The 22,612-nt window shown below is 38.3% G+C and overlaps 1 protein-coding gene across 1 annotated transcript in view; it reads left to right on the forward strand.

The window, feature by feature from the left end:
* Positions 1–895: 895 nt before the first annotated feature.
* asap2b (ArfGAP with SH3 domain, ankyrin repeat and PH domain 2b) overlaps positions 896–22,612 on the forward strand; it is a 34,772-nt gene continuing 13,055 nt past the window's right edge. The window contains exons 1-11 of the mRNA XM_042391163.1: positions 896–1,820; positions 12,596–12,668; positions 15,089–15,234; positions 15,406–15,480; positions 16,793–16,842; positions 18,232–18,361; positions 18,629–18,714; positions 19,212–19,287; positions 19,454–19,540; positions 21,227–21,330; positions 21,503–21,572. Of these exons, the coding sequence (XP_042247097.1) occupies positions 1,695–1,820; positions 12,596–12,668; positions 15,089–15,234; positions 15,406–15,480; positions 16,793–16,842; positions 18,232–18,361; positions 18,629–18,714; positions 19,212–19,287; positions 19,454–19,540; positions 21,227–21,330; positions 21,503–21,572 (1,023 nt within the window). The 5' untranslated portion in view covers positions 896–1,694. The remainder of the gene's footprint in view (positions 1,821–12,595; positions 12,669–15,088; positions 15,235–15,405; positions 15,481–16,792; positions 16,843–18,231; positions 18,362–18,628; positions 18,715–19,211; positions 19,288–19,453; positions 19,541–21,226; positions 21,331–21,502; positions 21,573–22,612) is intronic.

Consider the following 22,612-nt stretch of genomic DNA (forward strand, 5'->3'; position numbering starts at 1 on the left):
AAAGTGAGCCCATTTAAAAGGAAGACCCTGGTAGCCTGCTGATTAAGACACGTCACAACTCATAAACTCATAAACTGAGGTGACTTTGAAGATAAATAATCTAGATTCAAAGATCTTTAACTTGAATTTATGATTTCTTATATGAAGCCAAACAGGTTCAAATCTCAGTCTTTTCAAAAACTAGTTTTCAGGTTACATCATGTTGGATAGCGGCTATATTTTTATGATAGTTTCAAGAAAACTTATTACCCCATTGGCAGATTTTCTTGCTTGAAATGATCAAATTTCACTAGTTCAAAGAACATTTTGTAATGTTTCAAGTGGGAAGTTTTTGCAGTGTATATAGCTATGAAACCAAATGTGAGTCACTAAATAAACCAACTTAACACTTTTTTAATAAATTGTACCAAATTCTACCACCGTCTGTAAAATGTCCTAAAAATTAACCATTAAATACCTGCAAATTATATAGGAAAATTGTACAAAATTAAGGGACCTGTAAAATAAAGAATTACAATCCATTGTTTTTTTACAAACATGCATAATATTTTAAATTAAAAGATTTGGCCACCTGCATCAAACAAATAGAGGGCAGCATATCACCAGAAAACACCCGTTTTAAAGCCTTGAGTTTGGCATTTTGACCGTCACCATCTTGGTTTTTGGAGCCGGAAGTGATGAGTGGTAACCATATTTGGACGAGAGCGTGGAGCTGAGGAGGGTCCAACTGCAGCACCTCACGCAACGCCGTGGTAGCAACTTGTCAATCACAAAGTAGCCACGCCCTAAAGCATACACTGCTTTATTGTCCATTTCACTCTAAATGGGACCATAATTTACAAAATGAACATCATGCTGTATTGAGGAAGACTTTAAACTAGCGATTGAGACCATAAACTCATTAGGAAACTGTTTACTGAGGTAACAATACAATCAAGTGAGAAATAGGGTCACTTTCTCATAGATAATTGACTTCTTCCTGGAGCCAGTGAAGTCGCCCCCTGCCAGCGACTATAGAGAATGCAGGTTTAATGCACGTCCACATTGGCTTCACTTTTCAGACCTGGAACTACCAGCTTGGGGGGGCAGTGCTGCTTCTTCATCCTCGGATTGAAGGCAAACTGGACGCTACAGTGACTCACTATTGCCCTTGACTGTCAAAACTAATTTTAGTTAAATTTTGAATGTTTTAAACTAAAATTCTGGCCAAATCCTACATAGTGCACCTTTAACAACACCCCTGAAAATGTTGTAAGCAACTTCAAACACAATAAAGTTTAATTGAATTAAGGGCGTTGCCTAAAAACACGTGTGTGAGTTCACTCTGGTGCCTGGAAACAGCAGCAGAGTGAGTGCTCTGTTCGCCCCGCCTCTCTCAGCAGCTTCCTCAGGTGGTTGCAGCAGCAGCAGCAGCAGGACGGAGGAATGTGACGGGCCTCACCTCTGCGGAACAAAAACATGGAAATACAACTTTACTATGTCACCCGGAGAGGATTTAAAATCTGATTTAACACTTGAGCGATGAGGAGAATTGATCTCTGCACACAGGAGCGGATCTGTAGTTTCTGACACTTTGGATTACTTCACAGGTGTTTTTGTACCTGAGGTTGCGGATCAGACAGTATAGTATTTACTTTTTTTTTTTTTTACGGGGTTTTCTACATTAGGACAGTTTGTTTTGTTTAGAGCTCATCATGCCGGAGCTGATCAGTGTCACAGAGTTTATTTCAGAGACTAATGAGGACTACAAAGCTCCAACCACCTCCAGCTTCACCACTCGGATGTCCCACTGTAGGAACACAGTGGCAGCTCTGGAGGAGGTAAGAAAGCACACAGAGAGGGAAATAAACTGCATTCAGACTGTCACCAGTAGTGCTGTGATAAATAAAGGTGTTAAACAGGCTTCCACTGACCAGAGTGAGGCCTGAAAACTGCAATGTCACACAAATTGTATACACCAAAGGCATTGTTTTACTCTGCTGGCTTTAAATTCTGCTTTTCCTTAAACTTATGCTGGGTTGTGACTACTTCCTGTTATGCAAACTATGGATTCAAGTGTTTGTCAGGCTGCTGAGACCATAAATCTTGCTCCTGTAGATAGAAAACAAGCTGTACAATGAGTTTCTGTTCATAAAAATATAGATAATGTCCATCTCAACACATTTCAAACTAGAAAAATGTGTCCGTTTTTCACTGAAAAAAGAGGAACAGAGAGAGATACTTCCTCATGGTGTAACAGCTGCTCTTGAACATTTTGAAAGAGTTTTGAGCTCCTTTGTTTTGCAATACAGCGATGATGATGAAGCATATTTTCTAACGTCCTGATAGGAGGAACCAGTAGTTAAAAGGTCAAAGTTCAGAAGCAGTGATGGAAGAAGTACTCAGATCTTTTACTAAAGTAAAAGTACCAATACAACAATGTAGAAATACTCCATTACAAGTAAAAGTCCTGCATGAAAAATCCTACTACAGTAAAAGTACTTAAGTATTATGAGCTTGATGTAGTTAAAGTATTGCAGTAAAAGTAGTGGTTTGGTTCCTCTGACTGATATATTATTATATATGACATCATTAGATTATTAATACAGAAGCATCAGTGTTAGAGCAGCATGTTACTGTTGTAGCTGCTGGAGGTGGAGCTAGTTTCAACTACTTTACTCCAAAGGGTCAGCAGATAAATCTGAGGGGTCGTGAGATGATTAATGGGAGAGGAAAGAAGAAAAAACAAAGTTCTGATACACAAATCTGTTTTCAGTTTTTGGACTTTTTCTCTAATCTTTGATTTTTGCTGAAATATTGGATCATTTGAACATTTATTGAAATGAAAGCATGTGAGAAGTTTAGAGGGAAAAATCACTATTTGGTGGAGCTGTTAACAACTCATAGACATGTGAAATGTGACCCCGACTACACACTGCTTTTTGTAAGACGTCAAAAGCCAAAAAGGTTGGAAACCACTGGTTTCATCTTTAACAATGTGTTGTATTTTAAAAGCTTGTTATATTATCCATTGTGTCAAATCTTCATCTGAAAAGTAACTAAAGCTGTCAAATAAATGTGGTGGAGTAGAAAGTACAATATTTCCCTCTGAAATGTAGTGGAGTGGAAGTATAAAGTAGCATCACATGGAAATACTCAAGTATAGTACAAGTACCTCAAAATTGTACTTAAGTACAGTGTTTGATAGATGTACTTAGTTACTTTCCACCACTGGTCAGAGGATAAAGCAGCACGAGAAGAAATGAGATACAGAGTGAAGCTTTGAACAGACAAACATGAATCTGTAGTAATAATAATAATAATAATAATTATAAAAATAATAATAATACACATTTGAAGGGGATCTTCTAATAGCTAGTGTGAACAGGAGGAATGATTACAGCGAGGAAAACCTTTTTAGTGTTCATATGAACACCTGACTGTTATTTAAAGACCCACTATAAAAAATGTGAACCTGATCTTTAATAGTGTCTCAAAATAGCACAGTCAAGTACACTTAAGTGTAGTCAGGTATATGTTCAGTATTACTACACCTTTGAGAACAATCAAATACATTTTTCTACACTTGCATAGAATATTTTAATGACAGGCCTGGTAAAGTGTTTTGAATAGATGGTAGAAAGCACAGGCCCGGACAGCTTATTGTGTCCTCCTCCTCCTGTTGCATGCTGGGAGGAGACCCGAGGCGATGAAGGAGCCTCACCCGTCTGTTCGAGTCCCAACACGACTGGTCTCACTCGGTTTCTCCCTCCATCTCCTTCACAGTGTCTCAGAGTTATCCTTTCATCTCTGCTAAATCCTCTCTGCTTCACCTCTTTTTCTTAGTTTCTTTATTTTAAAATTTCCTCTTATCTCCACATTTGTCATTTTCTTCCTTCCTTCCTTTCTTCCTTCCTTCCACTTCTTCTTCTTCTTCTTCTTCTTCTTCTTCTTCTTCTCAGTCATGTTCAGTTTTAACACTCGTCTGTGCTTCAGTCTTGTTCCAACATGTCTGTCTGCAGTGAGCCACCATGTGAGAGGAGTTGAAGCTGCTCTGTGAATCTTTACGACATCTATCAATTAATCAATCAGTTTTATTTAAAGTGCAGAATCACCATGCAGCATGATCCAAAAACACGTTAGAATTAAAGAGAATACACAGGAATCAACATACAGCAAGCAAATAAAATAATGAAAATTGAGTTAAAACAGCTATATTTTTTAATATGGTTGCTTAAGGGATGTTAAAAGGTGATGGACCCGACTGAGTTTATGGGGAGGCTGTAATGAAGGTATGTTTCCAGTCTTGATTTAAAGATTTCAGCTGAACGTGCTTCTTTAACACGTAAAGGAAAGTCATTCCAGAGATAAGAGTTAAATCCTCTGAAACCAGCTGATTTTTTGTTAACTGAAGGAAGGACCAGGAGAGCAGCATCGATAGGGCAAACAGGGCGTGTCGGTGTATATAGTGTAATTAGTTTAGATAGGTAAGGTGATGCACGTCCACGCAATGTCATAAAAGCTAAAATGGGAACCTTAAAATCAGCTCTAGCTTCCACTGGTAACCAGTGAAGAGAGGCCAGAATGGATGTTACTGTATATGGTCAAATTTCTAGTTTTTGTCCAGATTCTGGCGGCAGCAATCTGAACAAGCTTCTAGCAGCACAACTAGGAAGACCAGTGAAAAGGACGTTACAATAATCAAGTCTGGAAGATACAAATGCATAGATTTAGGTTTCAGCATCACACATTGATAGAATAGGTTGGATTTTGGCCATATTACTAAGATGAAAAAATGCTGTCTTGGTTATAGCTTTGATATGAAACTGGAAGGTCAGATGAGAAACAAAAATCACTCCGAGATTTTTGATGAGTCGAACTTTCAGAAGTAATACAGCCATCAATGTTAACACTCAAGTTCTCATATAAATGCCCATATGTTGTAGTTGTATGTCCAACAATTAATAACTCTATTTTATCAGCATTTAACCACAAATAGTTCATACCCATCCATTTTTTTATTTCTGATAAACAAGCCTCTAAATTAAGGAGCTGGGAAGGGTCATTTGGTTTTACAGGTACATATAGTTGTGTATCGTCAGCGTATAAATGAAAATTAATACCATATTTGCAAATGATGTCACCAAGGGGAAGCATATAGATAGAAAAGAGCATAGGGCCAAGGACTGATCCCTGGGGTACACCAAACTAAACTTCAGAATATTCAGAGATTGTATTGTTGTAATTTACATGTTGAGTTCTGTTTGATGAATATGAATGAATACATGAGAGCAGCGTCTCCTGGATACCAATATGCTTCTACGAGTGGCCTAGATGTATGTAGTGGTCCACGTTGTAGAAAGCTGCACTCAAGTCAACAAGCAGCAACAACAATGTTAAGTCAGAATCAACAATAATTAGTAGATCATTGATTATTCTGGTCAAGGCAGTTTCAGTAGAATGATGAGACCGAAAGCCAGATTGAAATATATCAAAAAGATTGTTGATGATCAGCGACAGCCTTCTTAAGTAATTTCGACACAAAAGGAAGATTGGAAATTGGTCTATAATGGTTCAGAATCAGTGGATCAATATTAGGTTTTTTAAGCAGCAGTTTAATAACGGCAGTTTTAAAAGCTGAGGGCACAGAGCCCATGGAAATCAACTTATTAATAAGATCAAGAATAGGACTGTTTAAAACAGGAGACAGTTCCTTAAAAAGATTAGACAGTATTGGGTCTAATATGCAGGTTGTAGGTTTGGAAGCAGCTACCAGGCTGGTAAAGGCCTCAGGGGAAATTATTTCAAACTGTGAAAGAGTGCCGAGTCACAGTGCCTGCAGCCATCAAAGCGTTGGAGAGTTCATAGCTGTCATTCTGAGAGGAGTTTGGACCAGTGACGTTATCTCTAATTGAGTCTTATTTGTGAAGAATTTCAGAAAAGCATCAGCACTGAGTGAAGAGCTATTGGCAGGGATGTTCTGTGTGAGTTTAGCAACAGTATCAAGCAGGAACCGTGGATTATTTTTATTAATGTTAATAAAGTGAAAGAAATATGCTGTCCTAGCAGCTGAAAGTGCACGTTTATACCTCTTAAAACTCTTAACTCAGGCAAGGCGAAAAATCCCTTGTTTTGTCATGCGCCACCTGTGCTCAAGCTTTCTACAAATCTGTTTAAGTGTCATCTGAAAACTATGGCACTGATTTCATCCAAGTGTGTTTTCTGGTTGTAAGAGTAGTCGAGCATTATGAGTAAGGTACTATTCAGATTGTCTTTGAGATGATTAAGGGAATCAGAATTTGTACTACATGAGTCAAGTATATAAGATAAACACAGCCAGCAGTTGTGTCAATACAGCGATAAGGATCTGAACACTTTGAGTACAGAGAGAAACATTGAAAAAGACACAAGTGTGATCAGAAACTGGAACCTGTAAAACACATAAAACATCAACATCAAAACCCTTTGTAAAAATTAGGCTCAGTGTATCATGTTGGCTTCACATGTTGGGTAAAATCACCTCGTTGTTCATTGTCAGACATCAGTGTTATTACAGTAAACAGAGGAAATCCTTTCTCTTCAGCTACATTTTTAAAAGTTTTTACTTTCCTGAGAGAACCTGCTTATTCTCTGCCCAGTTTGATTTTGTTCAGTACTGGTCACACAGATGCAGAATAACCAGAGAACCAGTCTCCTGTCTGTCCAGCTCTGGCTACTCTAGACATGACTTAATACATTAACACTTAGTCATCAAGCCACTGAAGTGTGGCTAACTTACTGGTGTTCAGTCTTATAAGTGTCAAGATTGCTCGTGTTCTTCCTCTCTGGTTAGCTTCAGCTCTGCCTTTAAGTATACAGTATCAGCTACCTGTTATTATGCTCTGTGTGCTTATAAATAAGTGTATATAGGATCTAAGAGACACTGTCTTGAACTTTGAACAACCTGCTTTTGTTCACAGTGTTGAAACTGTTATTTCTTATGCAGTCCAACAAAGCTGCAACATACAGATCATTGTACAGTGAATAAATTCCAAGGTGATCATGGTGTGACGTCATTCAACTATATTTTAGCGCTAAAAGTAGGATTTTAGGAAACTTTCATGATTATTGCAATAATTGTAGTGTGATACTTAGAGAGAAGTATTGTTTTGCGCAATTTGAGCTGCGGCCAACAGTCATTATCATTGTAGATTAATCATGTGATCTGTAAAATTTTAAGTTTTTAGGTTCTTGTATTTTTCATGAGTCACTGAGGAAGTTCAGCTTTCTTCAAAAATTTTGTTGTTGCACAACACCAGACCTGAAAATGATCAGAGCTGTTGGGAGCGATCTGAAAGTCAGGTGAGGGTTTCAGGTGTCTTTGAGGAACTTGTGTCTTCTTGAGTGGTTTCTAGAATGGTGTATCAAGGTTTTAAAGTCCTCCAAATGGTTTTTCCAATGTCCTCGAGGAGGCTGTTTGGTTCTTGAAAAGAGGCCCAAAAAAAAGGTGATTTGTGGGAGGAGGATTTTGGAGGACGGGGAGACACCAGACTCCTCGGTACACCTGCACAGAGTTTTTCAGGTTGGCAGGTCGGCTGTTCCTGCATCTTGGAGAAGTTTCCACAGTTCTTCTGTGGATTTCGGCGTCTTAGTTGCGTCTGTCTCTTCATGTTAATCCCAGACTGACTCCATGGTGTTGAGATCAGGGCTCTGTGGGGGCCAAACTATCTGTTGCATGACTCCTTGTTCTTCTTGTTGCTGCAGATAGTTCTTTATGACTCTGGCTGGATGTTTTGGGTCATTGTCAAGCTCCAGAATAAATTTGGGACAATCAGACACCTATCTGATGGTGTTGAATTATGGATAAGAATCGAAACATCTTAAGTATCTATCTTGTCTGTATGCATCTATCTAGATAGACTGATCATCAGCCGATAAAACATTTTCAGATCTCTCTCTCTCTACTGTATGTAGGGTTGTGTTCCAGCGGACCTTTAGGGGGTTTTAAGTGTCGCTCCAGGGTTTCCAGGCCTCCTTTAAGGATTTTCAGGTGGTGATTGAGGATTTATGGAGGTCTTAGAAAGATTTCCAGGAACTAAAGGTGAAATTTTTTAATAATTATTCTCTTGTGTCAGTTTCTGCTGCATGAGAATTTTCTGCTTTTCTCAGTTTTACATGATTGTAAACTGAATATCTTTGTGGATTTTGGACTATAGGTCTGGATGCAGGAGTGACTAAAAAGTCTGCGACTGGTTTGCATTTGTATTTTGGTTTCTACATTGACTCCTCACTGAGAGAGTCGGCCTTGTCTTCGTGTCAGGCTGGTTTTCTGCCATCAGAGGAAGAGGAAAACTGTTCCTTTTCATTTCATTCCAGATTCTGAAAACCAGCTCAGCGTGTAGCTTCTAGGACGGATGTCAACCAGCCTCGGTTTGTGAAAATTGTTCAGTCAGTAAAACAATAACTGAGCATCCGGACTTTCTGCATGTTTCATGCACTGAGTCAATGAGCTGTGACTCACAGCGGCTGCATGAAACACTGAGGTGGAGCTGATAAAGCAGCTCTGACAGTGTGCAGAGCAGAGATGAAATAACACGCCTGCATGTTAGCAGCAGCTCTGTTGATGCAGTCACAGTGAAATTTGCTCCCCATTCATGTCTGTTTGGAACAGGGCGAGACACTTCTGAATTGAGCACCTCCTTCACTTCAATCGGGATGAACTTTGACTCTTGAAATCACGAGGTTCTCTGATGTCCAGCTGGTTTGAGAGAAGTTGGAGTTTCAAGTTTCAAATTTATTTAATTTCTACAGCTCTTTAAAAAAGGAAACAGGTTTTGCACCAACATGCTTCACAAAGAAAGACATATGTTTACACATACAAGCATAAAGACATATGCTGTATGTGCATAACAGATGTTGTTGGTCTTAAGTGGGTCGTAGCCTCTGAACATCCACCGTTTTTTTGGAATTATTTGGCATACCCAAATGGAAAAGCTTATAACAGAGAACTGTTTGTGTATTAGGCTTCATTTGAAAAGTAACATCCTCTAGTTTCTGGAAATGTGCTTGTTTAGCATGTGGCTAAAACAAAATCAAAACTACATCAGTTCAAATCTGGCTCAGAAAAGTGTTCTTGGTCCTCGTCTGTAATGAGTCATATTTGAATAACAATAACTAGGACACGCTTTATGCCAGAACTATGCAAATCACCACATACCTTCTACATCTTGTCAGCCGCACCTGTATAAAATTCCAGACCTCAAGGCCAAACCTAAGGGGAGTGAGTTTTTAGTTTGTGATGTCACTGGTGTCTCCGAACCTCTCCAAAACGTCCTAAGCTTAAGCAGGTCGCCGGCAACCCAGTGGATGTTAAGAGGTTGAGGTGCATATTAAAAACACCAACAGATTCAGTCTGTCTAATGGCCTCTGGCAGGTTATTCCAGAGCTGAGAGGTGACTACAGAAAAAGCCTTTGTTTCTGACGGGCCGCAGCCAACACGCCACGGTGGGAGGATCTGAGGGGTCTGGCGGTGCTGAGAAGTTCTTAGATATACAGTATGTAGGGGAGAGACCATGGAGAGATTTGTAGACCGTTAGAAGGATTTTGAAGTTGATCCTGAAATGAACGGGGAGCCATTGGAAGGATGCGAGGATAGAGGTGATGTGGTCTCGTTTCTTGGACCTTGTTTATAACCGGGCAGCAGCGTTTTGAATAAGTTGTAAACGGGAAATGTTAGCTTGAAAGATGACCAGGTATTCAGAAAATATCTTTTATGTTCTTGTTTTATGACTGCAGAGTGAAATAATGCAAAACATAAAAGAGAAGAAGAGATGCTGATTTACAGTAAAACGTTGTAGATTCTTTTCGACTGGTGTTATTAGCTTCTGCAGTATATGTTTACAACTCTACACACGCTACTTCCTGTCCCGTCCGCTTTGGGCCACAACATGCGAGTAAGTTTCACCAAGTAGATTCTGGTCTGACTGCATCTTGTGTCTCCACAGGAGGCGTTCAGGTACAGTAGCTCTAGGAAATTATAACAGCCGTTTTTCAATATTTCGGGTTTTTAGTTTCAGGCCCGTTCACATCCGTCTTTCCTGTATGTTTTGTTGCAGTGTCGGGCGCGGCCTTTATGAGAAAAAATAATTGAGTTAAATTAGTTTGAATAGAAAAGAATTCAGTTAGAGAAGTGATGACGGAGCAGACGGCGCTGTATCTAATTAACAAGTTCTTCATTCCTCATAACTTCTGTTTAGTTGGAAGTCGAGCTCCTCTGATGTTTTAACTCCAGTGAATAAACTCAGGAAGACAAGCAGGAGCAGACTCCTCCAGTCTCTGTTTTTTGTTTGTATCAGCTGAACTACAGTCGGATTTGCATGATTTCACTTAATCAGATGAGGCTCAACAAACTTTACATGCGGGCACATTAAGGACACAAACAGTGACTGTACATAGAAGGCTTTTATCAGTGTGATCTTGTCATTTCAATAAAGTTGCTTTTAGATTTGTTTGTATGTCTGTGACAAACTGTTTACTGTTCAGTATCTCTGCTCGGCCTGCAGGACAATGACACATTATCAGATTTAACTACTTTGCCAAATTATGATTTATGAAAGGCAGCAGCAGAAGTTAACAGCTGGAATATGATGTTACTGTCAAAATGTTCAACATAAAACAGGAAACTTTTAGTGTTGTTGTGTGAAGTTGAAGACTTAAGCATTTGGTTTTGATTCAGTTTTAGTCTCTCGATGAAAATGTTTATTAGTTTTAGTTACAAAAACATTTTTTTTGCATTTTTAACCTTCTAAACATTTTTGAGGCTCCAGCTGTGTCCATCTTTATTGTTGTCCAGTCACCATGGTTACAGCTGTGTCCTACTTTGTTGTTGTCCAGTTACCATGGTCACAGCTGTGTCCATCTTTGTTGTTGTCCAGTTACCATGGTTACAGCTGTGTCAATCTTTGCAGTCTAGTTACTATGGTTACAGGTTAGTGTTCCTCTGCAGTGAAACAACAGACTGGCTCTTGTTTGAACAGAAGATTCCTGCCTGCTCACCTAGCATTAGCATTAGCATTAGCATTAGCATTAGCATTAGCATTAGCATTAGCACAGCTAGCTGTTCACTGTGTGGGTTTATGTTGAGAGGAGAAGCTCAAACATGAGATATCATGGTGATATTTATTTAGTCAACAGCTAGAGGAAGATTTAGATGTTTGACTGCCGACATTAATCCTGAACTGACTGATAGGAACAGGAAAGATGCTACGTTAGCTTAGCTTTTTCATAAACGTGTGCAATTTGTTGCTGCTTCTCGTCTCATTCTCAGTAGATTGTAGATGAATTTAATCAGATAGCATTGATTAAATTACTGATTTAAGACGCTTCTTATTAACGGCAGAGCGACAAATCAACTTCTGAACAAGAGATATGATTGGCTGCGGGAGGAGACTGTTTGACCAATCAGGAGCTGCAGTGTGTGACGCCACAGATGCTGCAGCTCCTTTAAACACTCATTAGTTCATTTGTCTTTCACATTTTTATTTACTATTTTTATTTGTTCATTTCTTCATAGTTGTTGTTTTGAACGGTGACTTTTTATTCAGTTTTAGTCTTGTGTTGTTGTGTAAAAAAGGCTACGAGTCAAATATATACGAGTAACCATTTATTCACATTAGTTTATATTGATTAAAACATGTCTTGGGTTTGCTGAGGATCCCGGCTGGTAACCGGCTGGTCTCAGTGTCAGGTTCACATCATTTTTTGCATGTTGTTTCATTTCATGTGTATTTTTGTATAAAGGTCATTGGTCAGGTTTGACAGGCGGTGCACACTAGCTCGAGCTCTAAATGCTGTGGTTTGTGATATTAAAATAAACATTACAGACATATTCTTAAGTTGGCAGGTCTAATTTTATTCACCTGATTTTTTTGTAGCTGTCCTGTTGTATCTATTTCACTTCTGTTACCGTGTAACCTCAGTGTTCATCACCACCTCTGTCTTTCTGTTTCATCTCTTTCTGCTATCAAATAAAGTCAAAAATACCATAAAAATTATTTTTACTTCCCTTCTGATCATTTTACATATAATATTCACCATAATTTCTATGAAAATCAACTTACATAGAGTTAAGTCGACTTTACTTTTCAGAATTAGATTATCACCACTTAAACTACAGTTTATAGAAAAAAATATTTTCTAAAATTCTTTGATGACGGCATGAATGCAGAAAGTTTGACCTTTTTCAGAAAATATCGGTGCGTTCAAAGACACTCTGACATCAGAGAATTGACAGGAAAGCACTGCATGTTGATCAGACAATTAAATGAAGAAAAACAATAGAGAATACTGTCACTTTTATCCTTTCGTAGGCTAAATATCAATGGTTTTCAAACCAGTTTCTGCTTCATGGCATCATTTACAAAAACAGCTTATCTATCACCAGCAGGTTTCACTTCTCTGTGGGTTGATTTTCATCGAATTAAAATTAAAGGAAGGAAGATAATCAGTAAAAAAAACTGATAAAGTATGTGTGAATGTATGTTTCCAGCTACAACGTGCAAAAACACTGGTGGTGTCATTTAAATGTGATCATAAAACATGAAGAATCAAACAGAGTCTGTGTGTTTGTCGTCCTCAGGCTCTGGATGTGGACCGATCGGTTCTGTATAAGATCAAGAAGTCGGTGAAGTCCATCAACACGTCTGGTCTTGGTGAGTGAAGCAGCTTCACCTCAATCTGTCCAAAAATATTTAACATGTCTCACCACAAACTGTCTCTCACTTCCTGTCTGCCTTTAACTCACTCTGGTCACACACGAAAGTGTTGCATAACATTTAGTTTGTGTTCTTCGGTTGTTCTTAATGTTTAAAAGTTTCTTTCAGTATCAAAGAAATTCAGTGATGGTTGTCTGACTTTCCAAAATGTCAAAAAATATAGGCTGAAAAACAACAACAACAACAATACAATACAACAACAATACAACAATACAACAATAGGACTAAAGATGAAGCCCACATAACTGCTGACTCAGTGGCAACACTGTTTGCATCACCCAAAGAATGATGGGAACTGTAGTCCTTCAAACTCACAATAGGAGAGACAAAGAATCATCAATATCAGCTTTTTCATGTTGCACTGTAGAGCTGCAACGATTAGTTGATTAATTGATTAGCTTCCAACTGTTAAATTAATCGTTTGGAGTCATTTTTTAAGGAAAAAAAATGTCCAGATTCTCTGATTCCAGCTTCTTAATGTGAATATTTTCTGGTTTCTTTGGTCCTCTATGACAGTAAACTGAATGTCTTTGTGTTGTGGATGAAACAAGACATTGGAGGGCGTCGTCTCAGGCTTTGGGAAACAGCTGATCGACATTTTTCACTAGTTTCTGACACTTTATAGACCAAACAACTAATCGATTAATCAAGAAAATATGCATTAGTTGCAGCCCTGTTGCACTGTCAGTATATTTATGAAGGCTCAGAATGTCTCATCAACATGGTTCTCATACATGCAACTAGAGCTGATCCTAATGATCCATATCAGGGCCGATCAGATTAATCGATTAGTCGTCTTAAAGATCATCTGTGAGGAAAGAAGCTCCACTCCATCACATCACTGTACAATCAGTGTTTCTGTAGTTCCAACAACTCCAACAGAGTGAGACATCTTCTCTCTAGAGGATCGCTTCACGTCAACAGTTTGCAACCAGGACCTTCAAGAGTTCATATCAACACTGTGTATCTATCAATCAATCAATCAATCAATCAAACTTTATTAGTATACCACCTTTTTATACAGGTTAATGGGATTCAAAGTGCTTCACAGATGACAAAACGATAAAAAGAGTGTAAAACAATTTGAGACTAATGCACATGAGAAATAAAAAATATGAAAATGTGATAAAATATATTAAATAATAGTCATAAAATAGAGTGAAATAAAAAACATATGAAGTAGATAAAAACAAGAACAAATTGATAGGAGTAATATATATTTTACAACACAAATACAATAAAATAAGTGATTAAAATAAAGTAAATAACGTCCGTATCTCCTGCTGCTGTTTATATGATTATTTTTTACTGTATATTGAGCATTTGTTGCACAATAATAATAATTTTGGATGAATTTAGTTCTGTATCGTCTCATTTACAGGTTGTAACTTGAGAACGCCCTGATCAGCTGTGTCTTTTAGATCAATATAAGTACTGATCAGATTTAGCAGATAGCGTTAAAACTGGATCAACACATCTCAAGTGAAAACTGGAATTTAAGTCCCTGAAACTTTGTGTCAGTTACAAACGTCAGGTCACTTAAAACGTGGTGGAGTCGTGAACCCAGCTGGTGGTGCGTTTAGTGTTCAGGCAGGTGGAGTCTCACCTCCCAAACATTCCTGTCATACCGCTCTCCTGTCCCAGCATGCCGAGGGAGAGACGCCCGACCTCCACAGCTGAACCGTCTGCTGACACCGAGAGGAACAAGAGACCAAACCAAACTTCTTGTGTTTGATTGATATTTAAAATAACTTTTGGCACAAGGATCTGTTCTTCAGACCGGTGTCACGACATTAAAACAATAAAAAGAAAAAAAAGTTCTGCTTCAAATCTGATAATAAACATGAACTTGTTCTTGGCGAGAGAACCAGAAACAATACTTTAAAATCAGTGTGTGGCCAAAAGTATGCGGACGAGCTTTCATGTGCTGCGGTTTTTGGAATAAAATCAGTCTGGGAGTAGAGAGAAGAAGAAATGAAAGAAATCATCCTGTCGTTAAAGTAACATGTGAAAGTTCACTGACAGTTCACTGTCTGTCTAAACGCGCTGACCTTTGACCCCTTAATCCACACCGCAAAACATAACATGAAGCAGCTGTTTGATGAGTGAATGCAGCTCGTGGTTTCACATCTTCTGAAGTTTTGTGTCGCTTAGTTGCCAAAAAAACAAAACTAAAACTGTTTTTATTTTTTTCGGAAATCCATCTTACTGACAGATTGTTTAATATTTTGGAGGAAACACACATATTTACTTCCTAGCTGAGGGTGAAATGTCACGTCTGCACTTTAAATATGAAGCTTTTATTTGAAAGTATAACAGCTTGAAGACACGTCGGCCTTTCTGTGTGTGTGTTGCAGCTCATGTGGAACACGAGGAGCAGTTCATCCAGTCGATGGAGAAGTTCGGGGACAACTGCGTGAGCAGAGAGGACGCCGACGTCGGCTCCGCCTTCCTCAAGTTCGCCATTTTCACCAAAGAGCTGGCGGCGCTCTTCAAAAACCTGGTGAGAGACGGAACACCCTGCGCACATGAATCTGACTGTTATGAGCCGATGACGCAGCGTTACTGGACTCAGTACAGTCGGAGTTTCCCTGTTTGAACATTAGAGGAAGCTTATATAACACTCCAGCTCTTGACTCTTCGCTTCTATTTTAACCTGACTTCCTGTTTACAGTTGCAGAACATGAACAACATCATCACTTTCCCTCTGGACAGCCTGCTGAAGGGAGACCTGAAAGGAGTGAAAGGGGTTTGTGTTCAACTTCCTCTTGTCAATCTGAAAGCTTCTCACAACCAGACAGTTTAAAATAAAAGTGTGCTGATATGTGGTTTATTTTATTATCGGTTAATCTGCTGTTCTGAGTCGTTGAGTGTCAGAATATAGAAAATAGAAAGAAAAATGGCCGTTACTCCTCCTCAGACTCCAAGGTGACGACTTCAAATGTTTTGTTTTGTTTAACCAAAAGTCCAAAACCCAAAGATACTGAAAAAATAGAAAATTACCAGTTAGTTTGTTTCTTTATGATCATAAAAACGTGCTTCAAATATGCCGATGAGAAATATTAATTATGGGAATCTGCAGTAGAGCTGCAACTAAGGATTATTTTCACTATCAGGTAATCTGTCGATTATTTTCTCAATTAATTGATCAGTTTTTTGATCCGTAGAATGTCAAAAAATAGTGAAAAATGTCGATCACTGATTCCCAAAGCCCATGATGACATCATCAAATGTCTTGTTTCGTCCACAACACAAAGATGTTCAGTTTACTGTCATAGACGATGATGATGAAGTGAATATTTTTTTTCTCTGCATCTTTGGATTTTTGTCAGTGATTTGTATGAATATGTGTGTTTTTTATTTGCATGTTAAGTCTGCGCGTAAAACAACCTGAGTGGAAACAACGGAAATTGGAAAAAAAGCTCAAAAAAGTGTTTCCTGTTGTCTGAGCTGTAAAAGTAGTTGTGTGGATAAAAAGCGAACGTAAACAGACTGAATAAATGATGACGTACATGAATCATGTGACTTAAATGTCACTGAAGAGGCAAAAACATCAGATCTGTGTAGAGTGATGAGGAGACTTTAACCTTCCTCAAATGAATACATGACAGAAATGTCATATATTCACACGGTTTTCCATCGTTTGAGCTTTGACTGCAGCTCTTTTAATGACATCATCTCGCTGTGTCCTCTTCTTCTTCAGTGGTTTAATGGCACCGACTGGAGAATCAGAGCTACCAGCTGTTTATCTCCTAATAGTCACACAACATGAGTGGATGGAAACAACGTATGAATGTTGAAAGCTGGCTTTTGTCTTCACGTTGTTTTCTTTTTCTGCGGCTGTCAAAGTCCAGCGCAGTAAAGTTCAGATCTGAGTTCCCACCTGTGTTTTTATCAGTTTATAGAAACTCACACACTCCCCGTGTTATCGTCATGAAATAGTTCCCGAGCTACTCACAGGTCAAAGTCCTCTCTGTCTTTGTTTGTTGTTGTGATTCAGAGCTTTGATGTGATTGGTCAGAGTCTTATATGACGGTTTGTGACGTCTCTTGTCTCGTCAGGATCTGAAGAAGCCGTTCGATAAGGCCTGGAAGGATTATGAGACCAAGCTGTAAGAAAACACTTCACACACTTTCTGAACTAAATCAGACGACTTCATCTGCTGGTTAAAGTCTTAGAAAGAGTTCATGTTTACATTTTATTTCTGAAAGCTTCATGCTTGAGTTTCGTAAGTTTCATGACCCTTTAAATATGAATAATAATAAAACACACATGTTTTTTATCTTCTTTCAAATAGTAAAACATCTGCCAAAGAGGAAACGACCTGTAATTCCACTTTCAAAGGTGTCAAGTTCTTAAAACTCTGGACAATAAATTACGACAGAAACCTGAAATTTATTTAAGAAAACAGTAAAATTGCAGATTTTGTTTTTTGCATCAACGTACAGCTTGATTGATGTTAAATTTGTCTTTCTTGATCAGATAACTTGCAAAAAAAGATCTCTAATAATTAATAAGTGATTACACAAAGTATTCTGTTGTTACTATGGAAGCCAAGAACGACAGTGGTTGCAATAATTTTATTTTAAAAGAACAAAATATTTACTTTATAAGAACAAAAGAGACAAAAGAGTACCCACACACTGCTAAATTGTTCCCAAATCTTCATGACGTGGACACCGAACATCCAGATGAAGCTCTTTTGTTCTAGTGTGTAGTTTTTTGTAGTTTTTTATTCGTAGTTACCCAGCAAAAATGTATAGATTATTTTTGTTATGATTATGAGCTAATAATTTAATTTTCATGGGATAACGGGAGTCGTTTTCTTGTACATAACAGGTTAACTATCTATTATCTATTATAACTATTATCTCGGGAAAACAACATTTCTCGAGATAATTGAATACTTTTATATTTTCCACAAGAAAACAAAATATCGTTTTCTCAAGATAACAAGTTAATCATCTTGTTATCCTGAAAAAACAATCTTTTGTTTTTTGTTGTTTTTATTTATTTTTTTTAAAGATAATCATCTCAAGATAATGGATAAGAATAAATTATTGCAACCACAGCCGCTCTTGACTTCCGTACCTTTCCACTCTTCTATCGTAGCCTTTTTAAGCTTGTCTCAGATTTTAATGATAATAATAACAATAATAATAATGATCTTAATCTTTATTTACAAAGCACTTTTTAAAACCCAAGTCACAAAGTGATCACACAATAAGAAAACAGATAAAAAACAATTCCAGTGTTGTAAGATAGAAAATAAAAAGACAATTCAAGTAATATTTGGATTTGTTACTGTTTTCAGTTTGTTTCAGGAGTTTTTTAGTCACGTTCGTACACTTTATTAGACAAAGTCATGTTTCAGAAGATTTATTGCCGGAATTAAACTATATAATAAAAAAAAAAAAAAAACATTTTACACACATGTCTAGAACTATAAGATGTAGTACTTTATCTTTCAGTGTCTTAACTTGACCTTTGACCTCTCCAGCGCTAAAATCGAGAAGGAGAAGCGGGAACACGCCAAGCAACATGGGATGATTCGCACCGAGTTCAGCGGAGGAGAGATCGCCGAGGAGATGGAGAAGGAGAGACGACTCTTCCAGCTTCAGATGTGTGAAGTAAGGTCACCACGGGGTCAGAGGTCACATGATTCTTGTGTTTTTTACAGTGTAAAACTATAGAAAAAGTTAGAGAAAGTGTTTCATGTTTTCTTAAATGTGTAAAATTAAAAACACTGAAGCCTTAATGTTTCTTGATTTCCCTTAAATTTCTTCTTAATTAGCTTCAGATTCAGATAAAACATTTAGCCGCTCTTATTTTGAAACTTCAGGATCTTCTACATGGAGGAGCAGATTAATGTTCTTCTCTCTGGTTTTTCTCTGCAGTATCTCCTGAAAGTGAACGAGATCAAAGTGAAGAAAGGCGTCGACTTTCTCCAGAACCTCATCAAGTATTTCCACGCTCAGTGCAAGTACGTCACTCTACAAAAAATGATTTAAAAATCATTAAAAAGCATGTTTATCTCAGTCAGAAACCACCAGACACCATTTATCATTCAGTTTCTTCACATCAACAGCAAGAAAATATCCAACTTTTAATAATTTTGTCTGAAATCTGTGAATAAACGAATAAATACAAGTGTCAAACTTACTTTAGAGGCAAAGTTATAGTAATAAAACAAGAAACATGGACATGGAGTATCAAATCTATAAACATGTAATCAAGTAATTCTACATTGTTTTATTTTGTTTCAAGTTTCCACAAAATTGAATTTCCTTCAGCAGATGATGGTGTGGAACTAATTTAATAAACATTTAGAGATTTGTGCTTTCTAGTCTTTTGTTTATTTCGGTATATCGTTTGGTGTATCATGTATTTTGCACATTTTTTTTAGAGTGTGTTTATTTATTTTGGTGCAAAAACTCCTCTAATTTTCCACTAAAGTTTTTTCTGGTGTCGTGTGTTCAGTTTTTTCCAGGACGGACTGAAAGCCGTGGAGAGTCTGAAACCCTCCGTAGAGAAACTGGCCACAGACCTGACGGCGGTGAGAAGAGTCTAAGATGTTTAGTACAGTGCAGCATGAAAATAATATGTTATAGTTTGGAAACACTTTCTCATTCAGGGGAACGGAAAGGTGTGTCCAAACCTTTGACTGGTTCTGTATATATATTATTTTATTATAATACCGTCTCTTGCTGTGTGTTCATCAGATTAAACAGACGCAGGATGGAGAGAGGAAACAGCTGATTCAGCTCAGAGACGTGCTGAAGGCTTCGCTGCAGTCTGAGCATAAAGAGGTGAGAAACTTAATAATATATGTACTCATATTCTTACACTGAAAATGTTTCTTTTGCATCAGGCTTTGGGTTTCTCTGTATGTTCATTTTGTTTTATTTATCAGCTAAATTGCCCAAAGGGACATCAATTCTTTTTATAAGTGAATATAATGAGTTTAAAGGACAAGTCTCTCTATTAAAACAATAATTAGGTCTCCAAATGAACAGTGAACATGTTTTTCTTGCTGTAATCATTTCTCCTGTTCATATTGACCATTAGAAGATCCCTTCATAATGCACGTACAATGTAAGTGATGGGGGACAAAATCCACAATTATGTGCAAAAATGTATTTAAAAGTTTATCTGAAGCTAATATGAAGCTTCAGCATCCAAATGTGTCAGATATCCACATGATATGACGAACTCAGACTGCTGGAGCCTCATACAAGCTTCAGATCAACTTTTAAATGCAGAGCGTTAACAGGGAAGAAATGAAAAAACATCAGCATGTTAGTGTTGTTATTTTGAGCATGTTAACATGCTGCCAGAGTTTTAGACACAAAAGGCACAAAGATTGTAAACCTAAGAATAACGTTAATCTTTGTCATATTTAGGATTTTGTTGGTGTATTGATGAGCATCACCGTTTTTTATTTTCTTTGCGTCAAAACTATTTTGTTGTCTGAATAAATCTTGCTCACCTGAATCTTGTACTCTTTGTTGATTATTGTTCCTTCATGAATCAGGTTTATTTAAAGGTGCAATATGTAAAAATTATGTAAGAATTTTAGTTTAAAACTTTCAAAAATTAACAAAAATTATTAACAGAATGTGAAGAAATAATAAAATGAGACCTTCACCGACCTTCTCGGCTGCCTGTAACACCCTGTGGATTGATCTCTATGTAAAGGACTCGGGACAGTTTTGCCAGGAAAATCTAAAGGATGTAACATTTATGCGCGCTCCCGAGTGCCCTGCCTCTCTCCCGTCCCCCCACAGCGCCAACAGGGTGCAACACTAGCTAACATTAGCTTAGAAATGGAGTCCGCTAATGTCCAACCCCCTGGCTTTCCTCCTGTTGGACAGTTAAGCTAACATTACTGCAAAGCATGTGAAATATATTGTGATATAATAGGTTTTAGCTGGCTAATGTTAGCGCCGCTGCTCGCTCGCGCTGACAGAGTGCGAGCACACGTGACAGGATGCTGACTGCAGCTCACTTAACGGCCACCGGTGTCACTAATGAGAAGGAATTTCTGATTCTTACTTATTGCACCTTTAACTTCAGAAGCGCTCCACATGCCCTCCCTGCAATGGCTCTACAACTGCCCCCATAGATCCACTGCTCCAGGGGGCGCTAGCATTACTTTAGAGTATGCATGTACTGTATCTGTATATGACTATTATTATTATTGTCCATTTCATTACTACTCTCTCTCCTGTGTTTGGTTCTTTTAACATTTGGTTCTTCTAACATACTCAACCAAACCAAACACTTTCACAAACATCACGGCAGTTTAACACCTCGACAGCTCAGCCTGTCACACCTTAACTGTCATCACACTGTTTAATGTCCCGAACTGTTTTACTGGAAACTTAACGTCTCTATGTTCTGACACTGTCCAACTGTCTTATCGTATGTCGCACCAATAAAATAAAAATAGAGTATAAATATGAAGGTTTACTGTTGGCTTTGTGTCGTCACAGGACGCTCAGGCCAAGCAGAACGCAGGATACAGCCTCCATCAGCTGCAGGGCAACAAGGCTCACGGCACCGAACGCTCCGGAGTCCTCTACAAGAGAAGTGAGGGGTGAGTGAACTCAATATCCCAGAATCCCTCAGGAAAATAACTTTCTGTAGAGCTTTCAAACAAACAAACATTTACTTTATTTTAATATGTTGGTGATGTCGTACTGATGCATGAGCTTTGTTGAACTTGTACACATGAGGTACAAATAATCAATAATGTGTCTCCGCCTCAGACTGAGGAAGGTGTGGCAGAAGAGGAAGTGCTCGGTGAAGAACGGTTTATTGACCATCTGCCACGGCACGGTAAGATGCCACATCCTCTTCTCTTATTGGTTTTCCTGCATGTGAAGCTCCACCCTCCTTCCTGCATGTCACCTGGTGGGCATCTCTGGGACTGCATCGGAGTGGTTCTCCTCATATCTCACAGACAGATCTTTGTCAGTCTCTGTAGGTGAATTTGTGTCAGACACTGCAGCTTTGTCATGCGGTGTCCCCCAGGGATCCGTCTTGGGACCTATTTTATTCTCCATATACATGCTGCTACTGGGACAGATCATCAGCAGTTTCAAGAACATCTCCTACCATTTGTACGCCGATGACATCCAGTTGTACTTTTCATTTAAACTTAATGAGCTTCACAAACTTTCTGTACTTAACAACTGTTTAAACACAATTAGGAATTGGATGTCATGGAAGTCCTGATCTTTGGCCCTTATAATCTTCAGTCATCAATCAGGCAGAACCTTGGTGCCTTATCCTCATCTTCCCGGTCTTGTCTGCGCAATCTTGGTGTAATTTTCGAACAATCCCTGAGTTTTGATGCGCATGGTAGGACGCTAACTCGATCTTGTTTCTTTCACTGGAAAAACAGCCAAACTCTGGTCTGTGGTATCAAGAAATTAAATGGAGATGTTAATACATGCTTTTATTTCATCACGTTTGGACTACTGTAACTCTCTTTTTACCTGCCTTAATAAATCTTCCATACACTGCTTACAAAAGTGTCCAAAATGCTGCTGCTAGGCCTATTTTAATCTCACTGCAGTGGCTTCCAGTAACTTATAGAGCCCTACATGGCTCCACAGTACATTACGGACCTTCTGAACCCCTACACCACTAGTCGAGCTCTTAGGTCCTCCACCCGGGGCTTTCTAAGTGTACCTCGTACACATTTTAAGACCTGGGGAGATCATGCTTTCCAGTCGGCAGCCCGTGAACTTTGGAATAGTCCTCCAACAAGCTTAAGGTCCTTGGATAATGTAGACTCTTTTAAAAAGCAGCTAAAAACCCATTTGTTCAGACAGGCTTTTGGGTAGTATGTGCTATTTTATCTTAATTTATCT

This window comes from Thunnus maccoyii, chromosome 17 (assembly GCF_910596095.1).
Source record: "Thunnus maccoyii chromosome 17, fThuMac1.1, whole genome shotgun sequence".
In the NCBI taxonomy this organism is placed as follows: domain Eukaryota; kingdom Metazoa; phylum Chordata; class Actinopteri; order Scombriformes; family Scombridae; genus Thunnus; species Thunnus maccoyii.